The 22,381-nt window shown below is 45.6% G+C and overlaps 1 protein-coding gene across 1 annotated transcript in view; it reads left to right on the forward strand.

The window, feature by feature from the left end:
* Positions 1 to 5,753: 5,753 nt before the first annotated feature.
* LOC139552823 (protein furry homolog) overlaps positions 5,754 to 22,381 on the forward strand; it is a 217,877-nt gene continuing 201,249 nt past the window's right edge. Inside the window, exon 1 of the mRNA XM_071364886.1 lies at positions 5,754 to 6,865. Within this exon, the coding sequence (XP_071220987.1) occupies positions 6,598 to 6,865 (268 nt within the window). The 5' untranslated portion in view covers positions 5,754 to 6,597. The remainder of the gene's footprint in view (positions 6,866 to 22,381) is intronic.

Genomic DNA, 22,381 nt, shown 5'->3' on the forward strand with positions numbered 1-22,381 from the left:
TACTTAGGTATCCCTTTTTTCCACCTGTCGTTGTGGGAAGTTTACTTTTGTTTAGGGCACATAGCCTGTAGCTTCACGGTTTGTTTTTGTAGTGTTTGTTGTTTTGTTTTGTTTGTTTTTATTAATAAAGGAAAATGTACGCTTACCACGCTGCACCTTGGTCCTCATCCTTCAACAGCCGTGACTGCTTGTGCTTTTAGCTCCGACAGTGCAGCAATATCTAACAGTTTCACAACATATACCCAAAATACATGTAAATCTAAGTAAGGAATGGATTAAGACTATATATATGTCAGAGCAGCATTGGACTAAGATACCGTAGAATAGTATAGAATACAGTATATACATATGAGATGGGTGATGCAAGATACAGAGACATTATTAGAGTGGCTAGTATTTAATTTCCTTAAAGTGGCCAGTGATTCCTGATCTATGTCTATAGGCAGCCACCTCTGATGTGCTGGAGATGGATGTTTAACAGTCAGTGGTGTAGTATAGAATACAATACAGTATATACATATGAAATGGGTGATGCAATATGTAAACACAATTTAAAAGTGACTAAGATACCGTAGAATAGTGTGGAGTGCAGTTTATACATATGAGATGAGTAATGCTAGATACGGAGACATTATTAAAGTGGCAAGTGTTCCATTTCTAAAAGTGACCAGTGATCCCTAATCTCGGGCTATAGGCAGCCAGCTCTGATGTGCTAGTGATGGCTGTTTAGCAGTCTGATGGTCTTGAGATAGAAGCTGTTTTTCAGTCTCTTGGTCCCAGCTTTGATGCACCTGTACTGACCTCGCCGTCTGGATGATAGCGGGGTGAACAGGCAGTGGCTCGGGTGGATGTCCTTGATGATCTTTTTGGCCTTCCTGTGACATCGGGTGCTGTAGGTGTCTCCCCCTGGAGAGCTTTGCGGTTGTGGGCGGTGCAGTTGCCGTACCAGGCGGTGATACAGCCCGACAGGATGCTCTCAATTGTGCATCTGTAAAAGTTTGTGAGGGTTTTAGGTTCCAAAACTAATTTCTTTAGCCTCTTGAGATTGAAGAGGCGCTGTTAGTTTGTCAGTGATGTGTACGCCGAGGAGCTTGAAGCTTTCCACCTTCTCCACTGTGGTCTCATTGATGTGGATAGGGGGGTGCTCCCTCTGCTGTTTCCTGAAGTCCACGGTCATCTCCTTAGTTTTGTTGACGTTGAGTGAGAGGTTATTTTCCTGGCACCGCACTCCCAGAGCCGTCACCTCTTCCTTGTAGGCTGTCTCATCATTGTTGGTAATCAAGCCTACTACTGTTGTGTCATCTGCCAACTTGATGATTGAGTTGGAGGCGTGCATGGCCACGCAGTCATGAACAGTGTATTTCTGTAATTCACCATAGTGAAGGCGTAGGCTCAGGGTTTCTGGGTCTCTATGTTTTTGGTTGGACAGGTTTCTCAATTTCTTAGGTTTTTTATTCTTCATCAAACCATTTGTCATTGTTGTTAATTTTCTTAGGTTTTCTGCTTGAATTTAAATGCCGTATGTTAGCTGACAGGTCAAATATACTGTTTTAGGCTTCCTACTGCTAGGTTTACACCTTCACTATTTTTTTATTTAACTAGGCAAGTCAGTTAAGAACAAATTCTTATTTACAATGACAGACTAGGAACAGTGGGTTAACTGCCTTGTTCAGGGGCAGAACGACAGATTTTTTACCTTGTCAGCTCGGGGATTCGATTTTGCAACCTTTTGGTTGCTAGTCCAACGCTCTAACCACTAGGCTACCTGCCTCCTCTACACTCTAACCACTAGGATACCTGCCTCCTCTACGCTCTAACCACTAGGCTACCTGCCTCCTCTACACTCTAACCACTAGGCTACCTGCCTCCTCTACAATCTAACCACTAGGCTACCTGCCTCCTCTACACTCTAACCACTAGACTACCTGCCTCATCTACAATCTAACCACTAGGCTACCTGCCTCCTCTACAATCTAACCACTAGGCTACCTGCCTCCCCTACACTCTAACCACTAGGCTACCTGCCTCCTCTACACTCTAACCACTAGGCTACCTGCCTCCTCTACACTCTAACCACTAGGCTACCTGCCTCCTCTACACTCTAACCACTTGGCTACCTGCCTCCTCTACACTCTAACCACTAGGCTACCTACCTCCTCTACACTCTAACCACTAGGCTACCTACCTCCTCTACACTCTAACCACTTGGCTGCCTGCCTCCTCTACACTCTAACCACTTGGCTACCTGCCTCCTCTACACTCTAACCACTAGGCTACCTGCCTCCTCTACACTCTAACCACAAGGCTACCTGCCTCCTCTACACTCTAACCACTTGGCTACCTGCCTCCTCTACACTCTAACCACTAGGCTACCTGCCTCCTCTACACTCTAACCACTTGGCTACCTGCCTCCTCTACACTGTAACCACTTGGCTACCTGCCTCCTCTACACTCTAACCACTAGGCTACCTGCCTCCTCTACACTCTAACCACTTGGCTACCTGCCTCCTCTACACTGTAACCACTAGGCTACCTGCCTCCTCTACACTCTAACCACTGGGCTACCTACCTCCTCTACACTCTAACCACTTGGCTACCTGCCTCCTCTACACTCTAACCACTTGGCTACCTGCCGCCTCTACACTGTAACCACTAGGCTACCTGCCTCCTCTACACTCTAACCACTAGGCTACCTAACTCCTCTACACTCTAACCACTAGGCTACCTAACTCCTCTACACTGTAACCACTTGGCTACCTGCCTCCTCTACACTCTAACCACTTGGCTACCTGCCTCCTCTACACTCTAACCACTTGGCTACCTGCCTCCTCTACACTGTAACCACTAGGCTACCTGCCTCCTCTACACTCTAACCACTAGGCTACCTAACTCCTCTACACTCTAACCACTAGGCTACCTACCTCCTCTACACTCTAACCACTTGGCTACCTGCCACCTCTACACTCTAACCACTAGGCTACCTACCTCCTCTACACTCTAACCACTAGGCTACCTGCCTCCTCTACACTCTAACCACTAGACTACCTGCCTCCTCTACACTCTAACCACTAGGCTACCTGTCTCCCCTACACTCTAACCACTAGGCTACCTACCTCCTCTACACTCTAACCACTAGGCTACCTGTCTCCCCTACACTCTAACCACTAGGCTACCTACCTCCTCTACACTCTAGCCACTAGGCTACCTGCCTCCCCTACACTCTAACCACTAGGCTACCTGCCTCCTCTACACTCTAACCACTAGGCTACCTGCCTCCTCTACACTCTAACCACTAGGCTACCTGCCTCCTCTACACTCTAACCACTAGGCTACCTGTCTCCCCTACACTCTAACCACTAGGCTACCTGCCTCCTCTACACTCTAACCACTAGGCTACCTGTCTCCCCTACACTCTAACCACTAGGCTACCTGCCTCCTCTACACTCTAACCACTAGGCTACCTACCTCCTCTACACTCTAACCACTAGGCTACCTGCCTCCTCTACACTCTAACCACTAGGCTACCTGCCTCCCCACCACTCTAAACACTAGGCTACCTGCCTCCTCTACACTCTAACCACTAGGCTACCTGCCTCCTCTACACTCTAAACACTAGGCTACCTGCCTCCCCTACACTCTAACCACTAGGCTACCTGCCTCCTCTACACTCTAACCACTAGGCTACCTGCCTCCCCACCACTCTAAACACTAGTCTACCTGCCTCCCCTACACTCTAACCACTAGGCTACCTGCCTCCTCTACACTCTAACCACTAGGCTACCTGCCTCCTCTACACTCTAACCACTAGGCTACCTGCCTCCTCTACACTCTAACCACTAGGCTACCTGCCTCCTCTACACTCTAACCACTAGGCTACCTGCCTCCCCTACACTCTAACCACTAGGCTACCTGCCTCCTCTACACTCTAACCACTAGGCTACCTACCTGCCTCCCCTACACTCTAACCACTAGGCTACCTGCCTCCCTATTGCAGTGAAACATTTTGTCCAGGAAGTTGTCTAAAAGGGATTGAATTGTTTGTTGGCTAATAGTTTTCTGGCAGGTTTCTACACTACTTTCCTTCCATCTATAACATTTCTTAATATTACACAGTTCCTTTGGCTTTGATGCCTCATGGTTGAGTTTTGCTCTGTTCAGGTAGAATGTGATTTTGCTTTGATCTGATAGGGGTGTCAGTGGGCTGACTGAACGCTCTGAGAGACTCTGGGTTGAGGTCTGTGATAATGTAGTCTCAGTACTACTGCCAAGAGATGAGCTGTAGGTGTACTTATCATAGGAGTCCCCTCGAAGCCTACCATTGACTATGTACAGACCCAGCGTGTGACAGAGCTGCAGGAGTTCTGACCAGTTTTTGTTGGTTGTTTTGTCATAGTTGTGTCTAGGGGGGGTGGGGGGGGCATATGGGGGAGGGAATGCTGTCACCTCCAGGTAGGTGTTTGTCCCCCTGTGTGCTGAAGGTGTCAGGTCCTTGTCCAGTTCTGACATTTAGGTCGCCACAGACTATTCTGGAAACAATTGATCTCCCCCGCTAGAATGGAGAATCTGTCGTCGTTAAAGTATGGGAATTAAAGTGGGGGGATTTAGGTAGCAAAAAGGAAGACATTTTTCTATGTTGAGATCATTTCTTCCTTAATTTACTTCTAACCAGATGTGAAATGCTCCTGTTTTCATTAATTTAATAGAGTGGGTTGTGTCTGATTTATACCAAATGAGAATACCCCTGAATCTCTTCCCTGTTTTATTCCTGGTAGTTTGGTGGATGGGACTAGCAGCTCTCTGTAACCTAGAAGGCAACCAGTGGGTCCATCTTCTCTTTACCATGTTTCTTGTGTGTGTGTGTGTCTCTCTGTCTGTTTGTGAACAGTAGACATTACACTCACAAAAGTTCCAAAAGAATAAAGACATTTGTCTATATACAGTGTTGTAACGATCTCTCTCTCTCTCTCTCTCTGTCTGTCCCTCTCTCCCTCTCTCTCTCTCTCTCTCTCTCTCTCTCTCTCTCTCTCTCTCTCTCTCTCTCTCTCTCTCTCTCTCTCTCTCTCTCTCTCTCTCTCTCTCTCTCTCTCTCTCTCTCTCTCTCTGTCTCTCTCTCACTCTCTGTCTCTCTCTCTCACTCTCTGTGTCTCTCTCTCTCTCTCTCTCTCTCTCTCTCTCTCTCTCTCTCTCTCTCTCTCTCTCTCTCTCTCTGTCTCTCCCTCTCTCTCTCTCTCTCTCTCTGTCTCTCTCTCTCTCTCTCTCTGTGTGTGTCTGTATTTCTACACCTGCCCATTCATGCACGTGCTGTTGTTACTGTAACTGGCTAAACAGCCTTGACCAGTGATTACAGACACACACAGGATGTGTTTTGGTCTTACACAGTCATTGGTATGCTATTTGGCCACGCTACTTATTGCCAAACAACCGTGAGGGAAAGGAGGTCTAAGGGAGAGAGGGAGGGAGGGAGGGAGAGAGAGATAGAGAGAGAGAGAGAGAGAGAGAGAGAGAGAGAGAGAGAGAGAGAGAGAGAGAGAGAGAGAGAGAGAGAGAGAGAGAGAGAGAGAGAGAGAGAGAGAGAGAGGAAATAGAAAAACAGAGAGAGAGAGAGAGAGAGAGAGCGAGAGAGAGAGAGAGAGAGAGAGAGAGAGAGAGAGAGAGAGAGAGAGCCACCCAAACTCCCCAAACCACCCAATCAAGTGCAATATGAGAATGTAGAGCCTCTCTGCCTGAGAGAGGAGGAGTTTCATAACACACACTGGAGAGTGAGAGGACAGGAGAGAGGACAGTAAGAGAGGACAGGTAGGGGGACAGGTGAGAGGACAGGGGAGGGAACAGGTGAGAGGACAAGTGAGATGACAGGAAGAAATTAAGAGACAAAGAAGGAAAGGAACTCTCCAAACTGTCAGAATCAGTTTCCTTCGCAAAGAAAGAAGACAAATTCTCCTCAAATTCAGGCCAAACTCTACTACTTTCTAAGCTGTGTCTGGGAAACCAAAGGAAGAAAAGAGAGAAGACACACAGGAGAGGAGAGAAAGAGAGACCTGAACTCACAGGAGAGTTAAGTGTCTCAAACAACAAGAAAACAAGCAGCTCACTGTCTAACTACCTGGAGAGAAGGAATAGTGTGCACCTTTCTGTCTGAGGAACACTGAAGAGAGGGAGGAAACAGAGGAAATACAACAAGACAAGAGATAAATGAAGGGGTGAAGAACGGGATTCAAACTAGTCAAACCTGCTGACGACAAGAAAAAGAAGAGTGGCGAGAAGAGAGCGATAACATCACATCAAACCACTGGGAAAACACGGAAAGGAGGGAATGTACATTTATGCGTTCAAGGAACTCATAGAAGATAGAAGAAAGAGAAAGATAAAGCAATTCAACTTTTGAGAACTGCTGTTGTACTGGAGTCAAATGCAGTGCAGGATCTGTCCAGCCTTCACACTGCCTAGAACGTCTGATTGGGGATTTGGTATTTAGACTGCAGAGCTGAAACCTCTGTTAACCAGGTCACTGCTGTTCTGTATGTGAGAATATGTCCTCAGTGTCTAAAACCGTCTAACAGAGTTTAATGGTTAAATGAATGACAATACGACAATACAATGTCTCAGGAGGATGGTAGGAGTGTCGGGAGCGCGGGGAGCGCGGGGGCGGACAGCGAGTCGGACCACAATGAACACCAGACCACTATCCAGAACCAGACCTACGTTCAGGACCAAGACCAGGATCCAGACCAGGTATTAGAAGATGTGATTGTAGTACTGGACCGGATCGCCAGTCTCTCTGTGGACATGTTCGAGCCCAGCGACTTCAAGGGAAGGTTCACTAAGATCAAGCCCAGATCCAGGAAGAAAACCCAGATCTTCAGAGGTAGGTTCTGTTCATAGCTTCTAAAAACCCAGATCTTCAGATGTAGGTTCTGTTCATAGCTTCTGAAAACCCAGATCATCAGAGGTAGGTTCTGTTCATAGCTTCTGAAAACCCAGATCATCAGAGGTAGGTTCTGTTCATAGCTTCTAAAAACCCAGATCTTCAGATGTAGATTCTGTTCATAGCTTCTGAAAACCCAGATCATCAGAGGTAGGTTCTGTTCATAGCTTCTAAAAACCCAGATCATCAGAGGTAGGTTCTGTTCATAGCTTCTGAAAACCCAGATCTTCAGATGTAGGTTCTGTTCATAGCTTCTGGAAACCCAGATCATCAGATGTAGGTTCTGTTCATAGCTTCTGGAAACCCAGATCATCAGAGGTAGGTTCTGTTCATAGCTTCTAAAAACCCAGATCATCAGATGTAGGTTCTGTTCATAGCTTCTGAAAACCCAGATCATCAGATGTAGGTTCTGTTCATAGCGTCTGAAAACCCAGATCATCAGAGGTAGGTTCTGTTCATAGCTTCTGAAAACCCAGATCTTCAGAGGTAGGTTCTGTTCATAGCTTCTGAAAACCCAGATCTTCAGATGTAGGTTCTGTTCATAGCTTCTAAAAACCCAGATCATCAGAGGTAGGTTCTGTTCATAGCTTCTAAAAACCCAGATCATCAGATGTAGGTTCTGTTCATAGCTTCTGAAAACCCAGATCATCAGAGGTAGGTTCTGTTCATAGCTTCTGGAGATTTATGCCGTTCTGATATCGTCCAAAACCAGTCTTGATAGAAAACCAAAGTAGGTTCTGATCCAACAAAGATTCAGTGTCGCTTGATAAAGGTTCTCGAAGGCACTGTATCCTGTTGGAAAGGTCGCGGTTCAGATAGACAAAATATTTTATTTTTTGCAGACTCTTTTCAGGTTGGGCAGGCTTTCAGGGAACTATGGATGTTGTATCAGACTATCTGGTATTGATCCACTAGATCTACTCCAGAATATCATTGTTTTATAACAATTTTTGTTCTACACTCTTAGGAAAAAAAGATGCTATCTAGAACCTAAAAGGGTTCTTTGGCTGTCCCCATAGGAGAACCCTTTGAAGAACCTATTTTGCCGTGTCTGGACAACGTCTCAGGCTGTGTCTGGACAACGTCTCAGGCCGTGTCTGGACAAGGTCTCAGGCCGTGTCTGGACAACGTCTCAGGCCGTGTCTGGACAACGTCTCAGGCTGTGTCTGTGGTTCTCGTATATTCTCTCTCCTTCTGACTTGTGGGTAGAAGGCTATTCCTACCTTTTGTTGTGGTTTTGTAAACCCTTTGATATGTGAGATAGGCTATCCAAACAAGTGTACAGCACTTAAATAAGCCTACTAACACCTTGTTTAGCTGTAACACATTTGGACTAGACGCTATACTCACTGTATCTCACCTAGATGAAGTAAGAAGCAGTTTTCATGATTGATAGGATCTGATTCTGGATCTGATTCTGGATCTGATCTGGATCTCAGTAGCCTATAGGTCTGTCTTGAACAATATATTTCATCTCACGGAGACTAACCTGGATGAATGAAGGCGTTAAACGAACCTCCAAAGTGAATGCAGCTTATTCAGAAAGGCTATTTACCCAAGACACAACAGCTTAACAAGATGACAGTAACTGACCAGTTATTTGTTATCTTAGCTCATCTTACAGTGTGACTTTAACCGTGTGTTGTCTCAACCGTGTTGTCTCAACAGTGTGTTGTCTCAACAGTGTGTTGTCTCAACAGTGTGTTGTCTCAACCGTGTGTTGTCTCAACCATGTGTTGTCTCAACAGTGTGTTGTCTCAACAGTGTGTTGTCTCAACAGTGTGTTGTCTCAACAATACCACAGAGTATTTCCCCAACACCTGGTGGTGTGTAACCTGTTTGTCAAACCCGTTTAAAATCCACCAGCCAAACAGATGTAGACATGTGACATAGTCCTCTGAGGATGAGTAAGATGAGGTAATGACTTCTGTAACGTAGGTTTTATGTAGTGGCAATGTTGAGGAAATGACTAACTGTTTGTATGAGGCGTGTTTTGGTCAAGTAGAGGGTAAGACAGTCTTCATTAGCACAATTCAGCTTATTTACGTAGTAAGTGAAATGGCTATTCAAAATAAATGAGGTAGAGATGAAGCTACATGTAGAAAGGGGTAGGATGAGAGATGAAGCAGGAAGGAGAGAGGAGAACCTAAAGGGGTAGGATGAGAGATGAAGCAGGAAGGAGAGAGGAGAGACCTAAAGGGGTAGGATGAGAGATGAAGCAGGAAAGAGAGAGGAGAACCTAAAGGGGTAGGATGAGAGATGAAGCAGGAAGGAGAGAGGAGAGACCTAAAGGGGTAGGATGAGAGATGAAGCAGGAAGGAGAGAGGAGAGACCTAAAGGGGTAGGATGAGAGAGGAAGCAGGAAGGAGAGAGGAGAGACCTAAAGGGGTAGGATGAGAGATGAAGCAGGAAAGAGAGAGGAGAACCTAAAGGGGTAGGATGAGAGATGAAGCAGGAAGGAGAGAGGAGAGACCTAAAGGGGTAGGATGAGAGATGAAGCAGGAAGGAGAGAGGAGAGACCTAAAGGGGTAGGATGAGAGATGAAGCAGGAAGGAGAGAGGAGAACCTAAAGGGGTAGGATGAGAGATGAAGCAGGAAGGAGAGAGGAGAGACCTAAAGGGGTAGGATGAGAGATGAAGCAGGAAGGAGAGAGGAGAGACCTAAAGGGGTAGGATGAGAGATGAAGCAGGAAGGAGAGAGGAGAACCTAAAGGGGTAGGATGAGAGATGAAGCAGGAAAGAGAGAGGAGAACCTAAAGGGGTAGGATGAGAGATGAAGCAGGAAGGAGAGAGGAGAACCTAAAGGTGTAGGATGAGAGATGAAGGAGAGAGGAGAACCTAAAGGGGTAGGATGAGAGATGAAGCAGGAAGGAGAGAGGAGAACCTAAAGGGGTAGGATGAGAGATGAAGCAGGAAGCAGGAAGGAGAGAGGAGAACCTAAAGGGGTAGGATGAGAGATGATGCAGGAAGGAGAGAGGAGAGACCTAAAGGGGTAGGATGAGAGATGAAGCAGGAAGGAGAGAGGAGAACCTAAAGGGGTAGGATGAGAGATGAAGCAGGACGGAGAGAGGAGAAAGGAGAACCTAAAGGGGGAGGATGAGAGATGAAGCAGGAAGGAGAGAGGAGAAAGCTAAAATCTAAATTCTAAAGTAAAGTGAGGATGAGTAATTCTCCTGCGTAAACATGGCTTCATTGTAAAAAGCCCCTGATCTGAGTGTGTATGTGTCTGTATTTGTGTTTGTCTCCAGTGAGATGACAGAGCATTAAGGTTTGGAGACCGACTGTTGAATAAAAACACCAAAGGCCTGTGTAAACTTTCACCCACGCTCTCATGAACTTAATCTAATTCATTCTGGTGGAGGTGTGTGTCTGTCTGTCTGTCTGTCTGTGAATTAACGAATGACATTTTATTTTCGTGTCAAATTGCCAGTCTGGCAACCCCTCACTTACGGGATTAATTGACACATAATTCCGTAATATTTTTTCCGGTGTTCTGTGCAGTGAGAACCACAGAAAGAATGAAACAGAAATCAGTACAGGATAGTAGATGAGGCTATTAAAGCAATCATCATAACCATAGAGAAGTCAAACAAATACAACATTTTAATAAAAACAATAAAAGATATATAAACAAAGAAACGTGAAACAGAAGGCGTTTGGACCCAGTCTGGCACAAAGAGAAGAATCCGGTGTGAGACAGGCCTACACACCTTCTACAGTATATAGTATACATACAGTACCATTTGCTGTATACTAGCTAAACATTTTACAATTTAATTATATAGCTACGTAATACCAGGGTATATCTGGTGGTCTGTCTCCTCATGGCTACATAATACCAGGGTATATCTGGTGGTCCGTCTCCTCAGCTACATAATACCAGGGTATATCTGGTGGTCTGTCTCCTCAGCTACATAATACCAGGGTATATCTGGTGGTCTTTCTCCTCATGGCTACATAATACCAGGGTATATCTGGTGGTCTGTCTCCTCATGGCTACATAATACCAGGGTATATCTGGTGGTCTGTCTCCTCATGACTACATAATACCAGGGTATATCTGGTGGTCTGTCTCCTCAGCTACATAATACCAGGGTATATCTGGTGGTCTGTCTCCTCAACTACATAATACCAGGGTATATCTGGTGGTCTGCCTCCTCAGCTACATAATACCAGGGTATATCTGGTGGTCTGCCTCCTCAGCTACATAATACCAGGGTATATCTGGTGGTCTGTCTCCTCATGACTACATAATACCAGGGTATATCTGGTGGTCTGTCTCCTCAGCTACATAATACCAGGGTATATCTGGTGGTCTGTCTCCTCATGACTACATAATACCAGGGTATATCTGGTGGTCTGTCTCCTCATGACTACATAATACCAGGGTATATCTGGAGGTCTGTCTCCTCATGACTACATAATACCAGGGTATATCTGGTGGTCTGTCTCCTCAGCTACATGATACCAGGGTATATCTGGTGGTCTGTCTCCTCATGACTACATAATACCAGGGTATATCTGGTGGTCTGTCTCCTCATGGCTACATAATACCAGGTTATATCTGGTGGTCTGTCACCTCATGACTACACAATACCAGGGTATATCTGGTGGTCTGTCTCCTCATGGCTACACAATACCAGGGTATATCTGGTGGTCTGTCTCCTCATGGCTACATAATACCAGGGTATATCTGGTGGTCTGTCTCCTCAGCTACATAATACCAGGGTATATCTGGTGGTCTGTCTCCTCAGCTACATAATACCAGGGTATATCTGGTGGTCTGTCTCCTCAGCTACATAATACCAGGGTATATCTGGTGGTCTGTCTCCTCAGCTACATAATACCAGGTTATCTGGTGGTCTGTCTCCTCAGCTACATAATACCAGGGTATATCTGGTGGTCTGTCTCCTCATGACTACATAATACCAGGGTATATCTGGTGGTCTGTCTCCTCAGCTACATGATACCAGGGTATATCTGGTGGTCTGTCTCCTCATGACTACATAATACCAGGGTATATCTGGTGGTCAGTCTCCTCATGGCTACATAATACCAGGGTATATCTGGTGGTCTGTCTCCTCATGACTACATAATACCAGGGTATATCTGGTGGTCTGTCTCCTCATGGCTACATAATACCAGGGTATATCTGGTGGTCTGTCTCCTCAGCTACATAATACCAGGGTATATCTGGTGGTCTGTCTCCTCAGCTACATAATACCAGGGTATATCTGGTGGTCTGTCTCCTCATGGCTACATAATACCAGGGTATATCTGGAGGTCTGTCTCCTCATGGCTACATAATACCAGGGTATATCTGGAGGTCTGTCTCCTCATGGCAACATAAAACCAGGGTATATCTGGTGGTTTGTCTCCTCATGACTACATAATACCAGGGTATATCTGGTGGTCAGTCTCCTCATGGCTACATAATACCAGGGTATATCTGGTGGTCTGTCTCCTCATGACTACATAATACCAGGGTATATCTGGTGGTCTGTCTCCTCATGGCTACATAATACCAGGGTATATCTGGTGGTCTGTCTCCTCAGCTACATAATACCAGGGTATATCTGGTGGTCTGTCTCCTCAGCTACATAATACCAGGGTATATCTGGTGGTCTGTCTCCTCATGGCTACATAATACCAGGGTATATCTGGAGGTCTGTCTCCTCATGGCTACATAATACCAGGGTATATCTGGAGGTCTGTCTCCTCATGGCTACATAAAACCAGGGTATATCTGGTGGTCTGTCTCCTCATGGCTACATAAAACCAGGGTATATCTGGTGGTCTGTCTCCTCATGGCTACATAAAACCAGGGTATATCTGGTGGTCTGTCTCTTCATGACTACATAATACTAGGGTATATCTGGTGGTCTGTCTCCTCATCTACATAATACCAGGGTATATCTGGTGGTCTGTCTCCTCATGACTACATAATACCAGCGTATATCTGGAGGTCTGTCTCCTCATAGCTACATAATACCAGGGTATATCTGGAGGTCCGTCTCCTCAGCTACATAATACGAGGGTATATCTGGTGGTCTGTCTCCTCATGGCTACATAATACCAGGGTATATCTGGAGGTCTGTCTCCTCGTGGCTACATAATACCAGGGTATATCTGGTGGTCTGTCTCCTCATAGCTACATAATACCAGGGTATATCTGGTGGTCTGTCTCCTCATGGCTACATAATACCAGGGTATATCTGGTGGTCTGTCTCCTCATGGCTACATAATACCAGGGTATATCTGGTGGTCTGTCTCCTCATGACTACATAATACCAGGGTATATCTGGTGGTCTGTCTCCTCATGACTACATAATACCAGCGTATATCTGGTGGTCTGTCTCCTCAGCTACATAATACCAGGGTATATCTGGTGGTCTGTCTCCTCATGACTACATAATACCAGGGTATATCTGGTGGTCTGTCTCCTCAGCTACATAATACCAGGGTATATCTGGTGGTCTGTCTCCTCAGCTACATGATACCAGGGTATATCTGGTGGTCTGTCTCCTCATGACTACATAATACCAGGGTATATCTGGTGGTCTGTCTCCTCAACTACATAATACCAGGGTATATCTGGTGGTCTGTCTCCTCATGGCTACATAATACCAGGGTATATCTGGTGGTCTGTCTCCTCATAGCTACATAATACCAGGGTATATCTGGAGGTCTGTCTCCTCAGCTACATGATACCAGGGTTTATCTGGTGGTCTGTCTCCTCATGACTACATAATACCAGGGTATATCTGGTGGTCTGTCTCCTCATGACTACATAATACCAGGGTATATCTGGTGGTCTGTCTCCTCATGACTACATAATACCAGGGTATATCTGGTGGTCTGTCTCCTCATAGCTACATAATACCAGGGTATATCTGGTGGTCTGTCTCCTCAGCTACATAATACCAGGGTATATCTGGTGGTCTGTCTCCTCAGCTACATAATACCAGGGTATATCTGGTGGTCTGTCTCCTCATGACTACATAATACCAGGGTATATCTGGTGGTCTGTCTCCTCATCTACATAATACCAGGGTATATCTGGTGGTCTGTCTCCTCATGACTACATAATACCAGCGTATATCTGGAGGTCTGTCTCCTCATAGCTACATAATAGACCCTGTGAGACCCTGCCTCACACAGGAAGCGGCGCAGGTCCTAATCCAGGCACTTGTCATCTCCCGTCTGGATTACTGCAACTCGCTGTTGGCTGGGCTCCCTGCCTGTGCTATTAAACCCCTACAACTCATCCAGAACGCCGCAGCCCGTCTGGTGTTCAACCTTCCCAAGTTCTCTCACGTCACCCCGCTCCTCCGCTCTCTCCACTGGCTTCCAGTTGAAGCTCGCATCCGCTACAAGACCATGGTGCTTGCCTACGGAGCTGTGAGGGGAACGGCACCTCCGTACCTTCAGGCTCTGATCAGGCCCTACACCCAAACAAGGGCACTGCGTTCATCCACCTCTGGCCTGCTCGCCTCCCTACCTCTGAGGAAGTACAGTTCCCGCTCAGCCCAGTCAAAACTGTTCGCTGCTCTGGCACCCCAATGGTGGAACAAACTCCCTCACGACGCCAGGTCAGCGGAGTCAATCACCACCTTCCGGAGACACCTGAAACCCCACCTCTTTAAGGAATACCTAGGATAGGATAAAGTAATCCTTCTACCCCCCCCTCCCCCTTAAAAGAGTTAGATGCACTATTGTAAAGTGGTTGTTCCACTGGATATCATAAGGTGAATGCACCAATTTGTAAGTCGCTCTGGATAAGAGCGTCTGCTAAATGACTTAAATGTAAATGTAAAATAATACCAGGGTATATCTGGTGGTCCGTCTCCTCAGCTACATAATACCAGGGTATATCTGGTGGTCTGTCTCCTCATCACTCAGCTACATAATACCAGGGTATATCTGGTGGTTTGTCTCCTCATGACTACATAATACCAGGGTATATCTGGTGGTCAGTCTCCTCATGGCTACATAATACCAGGGTATATCTGGTGGTCTGTCTCCTCAGCTACATAATACCAGGTTATATCTGGTGGTCTGTCTCCTCATGACTACATAATACCAGCGTATATCTGGAGGTCTGTCTCCTCATAGCTACATAATACCAGGGTATATCTGGTGGTCTGTCTCCTCATGACTACATAATACCAGGGTGTATCTGGTGGTCAGTCTCCTCGTGGCTACATAATACCAGGGTATATCTGGGGGTCTGTCTCCTCAGCTACATAATACCAGGGTATATCTGGTGGTCTGTCTCCTCATCACTCAGCTACATAATACCAGGGTATATCTGGTGGTCTGTCTCCTCATCACTCAGCTACATAATACCAGGGTATATCTGGTGGTCTGTCTCCTCATCACTCAGCTACATAATACCAGGGTATATCTGGTGGTCTGTCTCCTCATCGCTCAGCTACATAATACCAGGGTATATCTGGTGGTCTGTCTCCTCAGCTACATAATACCAGTGTATATCTGGTGGTCAGTCTCCTCATGGCTACATAATACCAGGGTATATCTGGTGGTCTGTCTCAGCTACATGATACCAGGGTATATCTAGTGGTCTGTCTCCTCATGACTACATAATACCAGGGTATATCTGGTGGTCTGTCTCCTCATGACTACATAATACCAGGGTATATCTGGTGGTCTGTCTCCTCATGGCTACATAATACCAGGGTATATCTGGTGGTCTGTCTCCTCATGGCTACATAATACCAGGGTATATCTGGTGGTCTGTCTCCTCATGACTACATAATACCAGGGTATATCTGGTGGTCTGTCTCCTCATGGCTACATAATACCAGGGTATATCTGGTGGTCTGTCTCCTCAGCTACATAATACCAGGGTATATCTGGTGGTCTGTCTCCTCATGACTACATAATACCAGGGTATATCTGGTGGTCTGTCTCCTCATGGCTACATAATACCAGGGTATATCTGGTGGTCTGGAATAAGGACAAGGGCAATAGAGGATCAAATGTTTCGTTCTCTATTTCTTCAAGGTCACAATAGTTAGTCCTTCCTCTTCCGTTTCACCACAATCCCGACCTGTTTTGATACTCAGGGACAATAGTGATCTCTTGCTTTTAGTTAAGTTATACATTATTGGGGGCCTCCCGGGTGGCGCAGTGGTCTAGAGCACTGCATCGCAGTGCTAGCTACGCCACCAGAGTCTCTGGGTTCGCGCCCAGGCTCTGTGCGTCGTCCGGGTTAGGGAGGGTTTGGCCGGTAGGGATATCCTTGTCTCATCGCGCTCCAGCGACTCCTGTGGCGGGCCGGGCGCAGTGCGCGCTAACCGAGGGGGGCGGGTGCACGGTGTTTCCTCCGACACATTGGTGCGGCTGGCTTCCGGGTTGGAGGCGCGCTGTGTTAAGAAGCAGTGCGGCTTGGTTGGGTTGTGCTTCGGAGGACGCATGGCTTTCGACCTTCGTCTCTCCCGAGCCCGTACGGGAGTTGTAGCGATGTGACAAGATAGTAATTACTAGCGATTGGATACCACGAAAATTGGGGAGAAAAGGGGATAAAAATTAATAAATAATAAATAAAAAAAGTTATACATAATTTATCTCTCACACATTAATTCACCCTTAAACAAAAGATTCTCAATTTGGGTTTATGATTAATCTCCTTCATTTATCTTTCTTATTGCATCATCAGTTGTTTTTTAATAGTGTCTGTCTCCCTTCATTTGGTTTTCGTACAGACGTTCCCAGTCAGACTGTTGGAAAAGGACAGACATTTCAGTTGAATGTCTCTCCCCTTATGGAGAGACCCCATTGAAAAACTTTACTGGCTATTCTGGAAATTGGCCTATCCAACATCAAGTCTCACCATACACGCCTTCCATCTCACCTCACAGGGTTCCCAGCCCATGCCCCCAGTTATTTCCAGTATAGGTGCAAACTTGTGGATACCTACAAAAAATATCCTTCTGCTTCTGTTCTGGAGTGTGTTTTTGATGTTTTTGAGATACCTCATAACACACCACATTCCTGCTGAATCGTCCAGAGCAGGACACAGGTCTGATACAGGTTGGAATACGTGACAAAACCAACAACTTCGAGTGGTTCGTTTTCCTAAGAACTTTACCTGCTGAGTCGAGCAGATGTGGCCGTATAGAAAGGTCATACGTTCATCAAAATAAAGATCCAAATATTTACAAATGCTAGTAAACTCCAGAATGTCTTCATCAAAACAAGATGGAAAACACTTCTCTTAGTATCTGGTTTTCTCAAAGTCATTATCTGTGTTTTTGTCCTGTTAATCACGAGTCTCTAAATCTTTTACATGATCTTTTGATTGGACATAATCACATGTTCTGCAGATCCTGTGCCGTTCGGTCGTCGCTCATCCATATATTTATATGTACATATTCTTATTCATTCCTTTACACTTGTTTGTATAAAGGTAGTTGTTGAGAAATTGTGAGATTACTTGTTAGATATTACTGCACGGTCGGAACTAGAAGCACAAGCGTTTCGCTAGACTTGCATTTGCATCTGCTAACCGTGTGTATGTGACCAATAAAATTTGATTTGATTTGTTCAGTTTCAACCATCAAATAATAGCATCATTATAAAGATATTTTACTCCCAATATTTAACAGATAATTTTTTTTGACAAATCATTAATAAACAAAGCAAATGGAATCGGTGATAAGACGTCTCCTTGTTTTACCCCCGAGTGTGTGGGAAACCAATCTGTACCATATACACGCACACAGGCAGTTGGTGCTTTGTCGAGGGATTGCGTGATAACATTTCCCATCAACCCCTCTGCCTTTAACAAACGACAGTCTAAAAGATCTCTATTTACAAAATCAACAGTTTTTCGGGAAATCAACGAAACGTGCAAAAGTAGACTTCTCTTCCTGTCATCTATTTCTGAATATTGTTCAGACGGAGAAGATATGATCGATACAGGCTCTGGATTTACCAAAAACATTTTGTTCTTCCACCAGAGTGTTCTGATCCTCCAAAAAGGTCATTGGCCTATTGTTAAGGATGGCTGAATATAGCTTATAGACCTAGTAAACTTATGATTCTGTAGTTCAGTGGCACTCTGGTCATTTTTTGAAGATTTGGGAATGGGATTCACTGTAGACTTATACCAAGTCGATGGCAGTATACTCTACTCAAAACAAATTTGGAGAAAATCATGTAGAACTTCAATTCATTTAGGGGATTTTTAGACTTCATTAGGCAGTTCATCAATGCCAAGTGCTTTCTCATTTTTTCAGAGTCCTTCACCTTCTTAACTTCTGCAACAGACAGCTCATCAAATGTTCTCCTTCCTGGTTTCCGTCTGGCCACTCTACCATAGGGGCCTGATTGGTGGAGTGCTGCAGAGATGGTTGTCCTTCTGGAAGGTTCTCCCATCTCCACAGAGGAACTCTGGAGCTCTGTCAGAGTGACCATTGGGTTCTTAGTCACCTCCCTGACGAAGGCTCCCTGACTACTGCTCAGTCTGGCCAGGCGGACAGCTCTAGGAAGAGTCTTGGTGGTTCTGAACTTCTTCCATTTAAGAATGATGGAGGCCACTGTGTTCTTCAATGCTGCAGACATTTTTTGGTACCCTTCCCCAGATATGTGCCTTGACACAATCCTGTCTTGGAGCTCTACGGACAATTCCTTCGACGTCATGGCTTGGTTTTTGCTCTGACATGCACTGCCAACTTTGTGACCTTATATAGACAGGTGTGTGCCTTTCCAAATCACGTCCAATCAATTGAATTTACCACATGTGAACTCTAATCAAGTTGTAGAAACATCTCAAGGATGATCAATGGAAACAGGATGCACCTGAGCTCAATTTCGAGTCTCATAGCAAAGGGTCTGAATACTTACGTAAATAAGGATTTTTTTTTTTTTTTTTTACTTTTATAAATTTGCTGAAATTTCTAAAAACCTGGTTTCACGACCCCGGGACCTTTACCTCTCTCCTTCATCCTCTCAACTGTTTCTCAGCCTAGGTGTCACGCTTCTCGTGGGCTGAAGGAAGAGTGGACCAAGGTGCAGCGCTTAAAGTGTTCATGATTTAATCCAAAAAAACAATCAAACAAAAACAACAAACAGGAGAACGAAAGCGAACAGTTCTGTCAGGCAAACTAAACAGCTAAACAGAAAATAACTACCCACAAAGCATCGGTGGGGAAAAGCTACCTAAGTATGGTTCTCAATCAGAGACAACGATAGACAGCTGCCTCTGATTGAGAACCATACCAGGCCAAACACATAGAAATACAAAAACAAAGGAAAATGAACATAGAATGCCCACCCAAATCACACCCTGACCAAACCAGAATAGAGACATAAAAAGCTCTCTACGGTCAGGGCGTGACACTAGGCCTACTGATATCAGCTGGCTCACTTTGGAGATTAGGTCCTCGTTTTCAGTTGCTGGCAGTCCTGCCACTGTGATAGACACATCTGGGTCTAACTTTTTGGCATAGCCTGTTCTCCCAGATTCCAGGGATTCTATGCAGGTTTCCAGACGTCCAACATCAAGGGCTATGTGGTCTCGTGTCTGCTTGTTATTATTCTCCAGTTGAGTCAGCAGAGCTGTGTGATTATCTTGGATAGCTTTCTCCAAAGATGCACCTAAGCTGTCAACTTGACTATTTATAATTTTTTCAATACTCAGCTTCATTTCGTCCATCTTTTTTTTCTCAATTTTTGTACCTAGGCTCCTTATCTCTGTCATGAGATTAGCCATGCTGTTGGCACTTTCTTTCTTTGATCAATTCGGCTCCATATTTTTCTCACCACTCCGTAGGTTTCTACAGGAATCCATATGTTTTAGCGGTTAGCTGTTTCTGTTATTGCCGTTCAAGGTAGCTAGCCAGCTAAGTCTATAGCGAAGCTAGCTAACCAGCTAACTCGCCAAGCGTTTCCCAACAGGCTTGTCAGTTGACTGTCTTTCACCCTCACGGGATTCAGACTTCAGCTGTCTCCATTTACGGGCCGATCTCTATGTTTGACAGAGTTTGGTCCCCGACAGAAGCGGAAGCGTTTTCACCGTGTACACCGGAAGTGACGTAGTGTGTGTTCATTGTAAAAGGGTAGTGTTGAGAGACAGAAAAAACTGAATTATGGGATTGAGGGACATGTATGCCTGGCATGAAAGTGGTGAACCACTCAAACACACACACACATGTTTACTACCCTTGTGGTGACCAAACAATTAATTATCTTAAAAATCAAATTTTCCCTAACCCTAATTGTAACCCTTACCCTAATTGTAACCCTAAACCTAACCCCTAATCCTAAAAGTTCCCCACTTGTCTGAATTGTTCTTGTTTTACTATCCTTGTGGGGACCAGAAGTACTCACAAGGATAGTAAATCCAAAAACACACACACACACACACACACACACACACACACACACACACACACACACACACACACACACACACACACACACACACACACACACACACACACACACACACACACACACACACACACACACACACACACACACACACACACACACACACACACCAGACACACAACAGACACCCACACCCACAGTGTTTGAGTATGCAGGTTCACACTGGCGTTTCCTTGACACAGCTGGCCATGACAAATAGGATCTGCTATGGTGAATGACTTCACTATACTGTATAACCCAAGAACACCTCATAGTTTCTCTTTCGAAAATGTACCCGAATTATGGATGAAGGTCTATTTTTTATTGTGGTTACAGGGTTTAAAACAGAAATAACTTAACAGTTTATGCATTCATTCCGAGTGGTTAAGGTTAGGGCTGTGGTTTGGGGAAGGCGTAAAACAAAAATAATATTAAAAAGAAACTCGTTATTACCATCAGGTATGATGATCAGTATTCACAGTATTCTCACCGCTTGCTAGATCGTTGTGAACTGCCATAGTGGTCTATGCAGCACCAGCTTGTGCCCTGAGCTGGGCAATCGTTTTGCTTTTTATGTGAGTGCCAAGAAAGGCATATGTAGACATTCTCAGGAACTTTTTAAATGTCTGAAATTGATCAGGCTTGTATAACATGGAGTGAGAGTGTAGAATGGACACACACACACACACACACACACACACACACACACACACACACACACACACACACACACACACACACACACACACACACACACACACACACACACACACACACACACACACACACACACACACACACACACACACACACCAGACACACACACACACACACACAAACACACACCAGACACACACACACACCAGATACACACACACACACACACACACACACACACACACACACACACACACACACACACACACACACACACACACACACACACACACACCAGACACACACACACCAGACACACACACACACATACCAGACAAACACCAGACACAATCGCACAGGATAACCGGTTATTGGCTTGCCCTTGTGAGGGAAGCCGTTGATAACCGGTTACTGACATGCCCTTGTGAGGGAAGCTGTAGATAACCGGTTACTGACATGCCTTTGTGAGGGAAGCCGTAGATAACCGGTTACTGACATGCCCTTGTGAGGGAAGCCGTAGATAACCGGTTACTGGCATGCCCTTGTGAGGGAAGCCGTAGATAACCGGTTACTGACATGCCTTTGTGAGGGAAGCCGTAGATAACCGGTTACTGACATGCCTTTGTGAGGGAAGCTGTAGATAACCGGTTACTGACATGCCTTTGTGAGGGAAGCCGTTGATAACCGGTTACTGACATGCCTTTGTGAGGGAAGCCGTAGATAACCGGTTACTGACATGCCCCTGTGAGGGAAGCTGTAGATAACCGGTTACTGACATGCCCTTGTGAGGGAAGCTGTAGATAACCGGTTACTGACATGCCCTTGTGAGGGAAGCCGTAGATAACCGGTTACTGACCTTGTGAGGGAAGCCGTAGATAACCGGTTACTGACATGCCCTTGTGAGGGAAGCTGTAGATAACCGGTTACTGACATGCCCTTGTGAGGGAAGCTGTAGATAACGGGTTACTGACATGCCCTTGTGAGGGAAGCCGTAGATAACCGGTTACTGACATGCCCTTGTGAGGGAAGCCGTAGATAACCGGTTACTGACCTTGTGAGGGAAGCCGTAGATAATACTGACATGCCTTTGTGAGGGAAGCCGTTGATAACCGGTTACTGACATGCCCTTGTGAGGGACGCCGTAGATAACCGGTTACTGACATGCCCTTGTGAGGGACGCCGTAGATAACCGGTTACTGACATGCCCTTGTGAGGGAAGCTGTAGATAACCGGTTACTGACATGCCTTTGTGAGGGAAGCCGTTGATAACCGGTTACTGACATGCCCTTGTGAGGGACGCCGTAGATAACCGGTTACTGACATGCCCTTGTGAGGGACGCCGTAGATAACCGGTTACTGACATGCCCTTGTGAGGGAAGCTGTAGATAACCGGTTACTGACA

This window comes from Salvelinus alpinus, chromosome 24, assembly GCF_045679555.1.
Source record: "Salvelinus alpinus chromosome 24, SLU_Salpinus.1, whole genome shotgun sequence".
In the NCBI taxonomy this organism is placed as follows: Eukaryota; Metazoa; Chordata; class Actinopteri; order Salmoniformes; family Salmonidae; genus Salvelinus; species Salvelinus alpinus.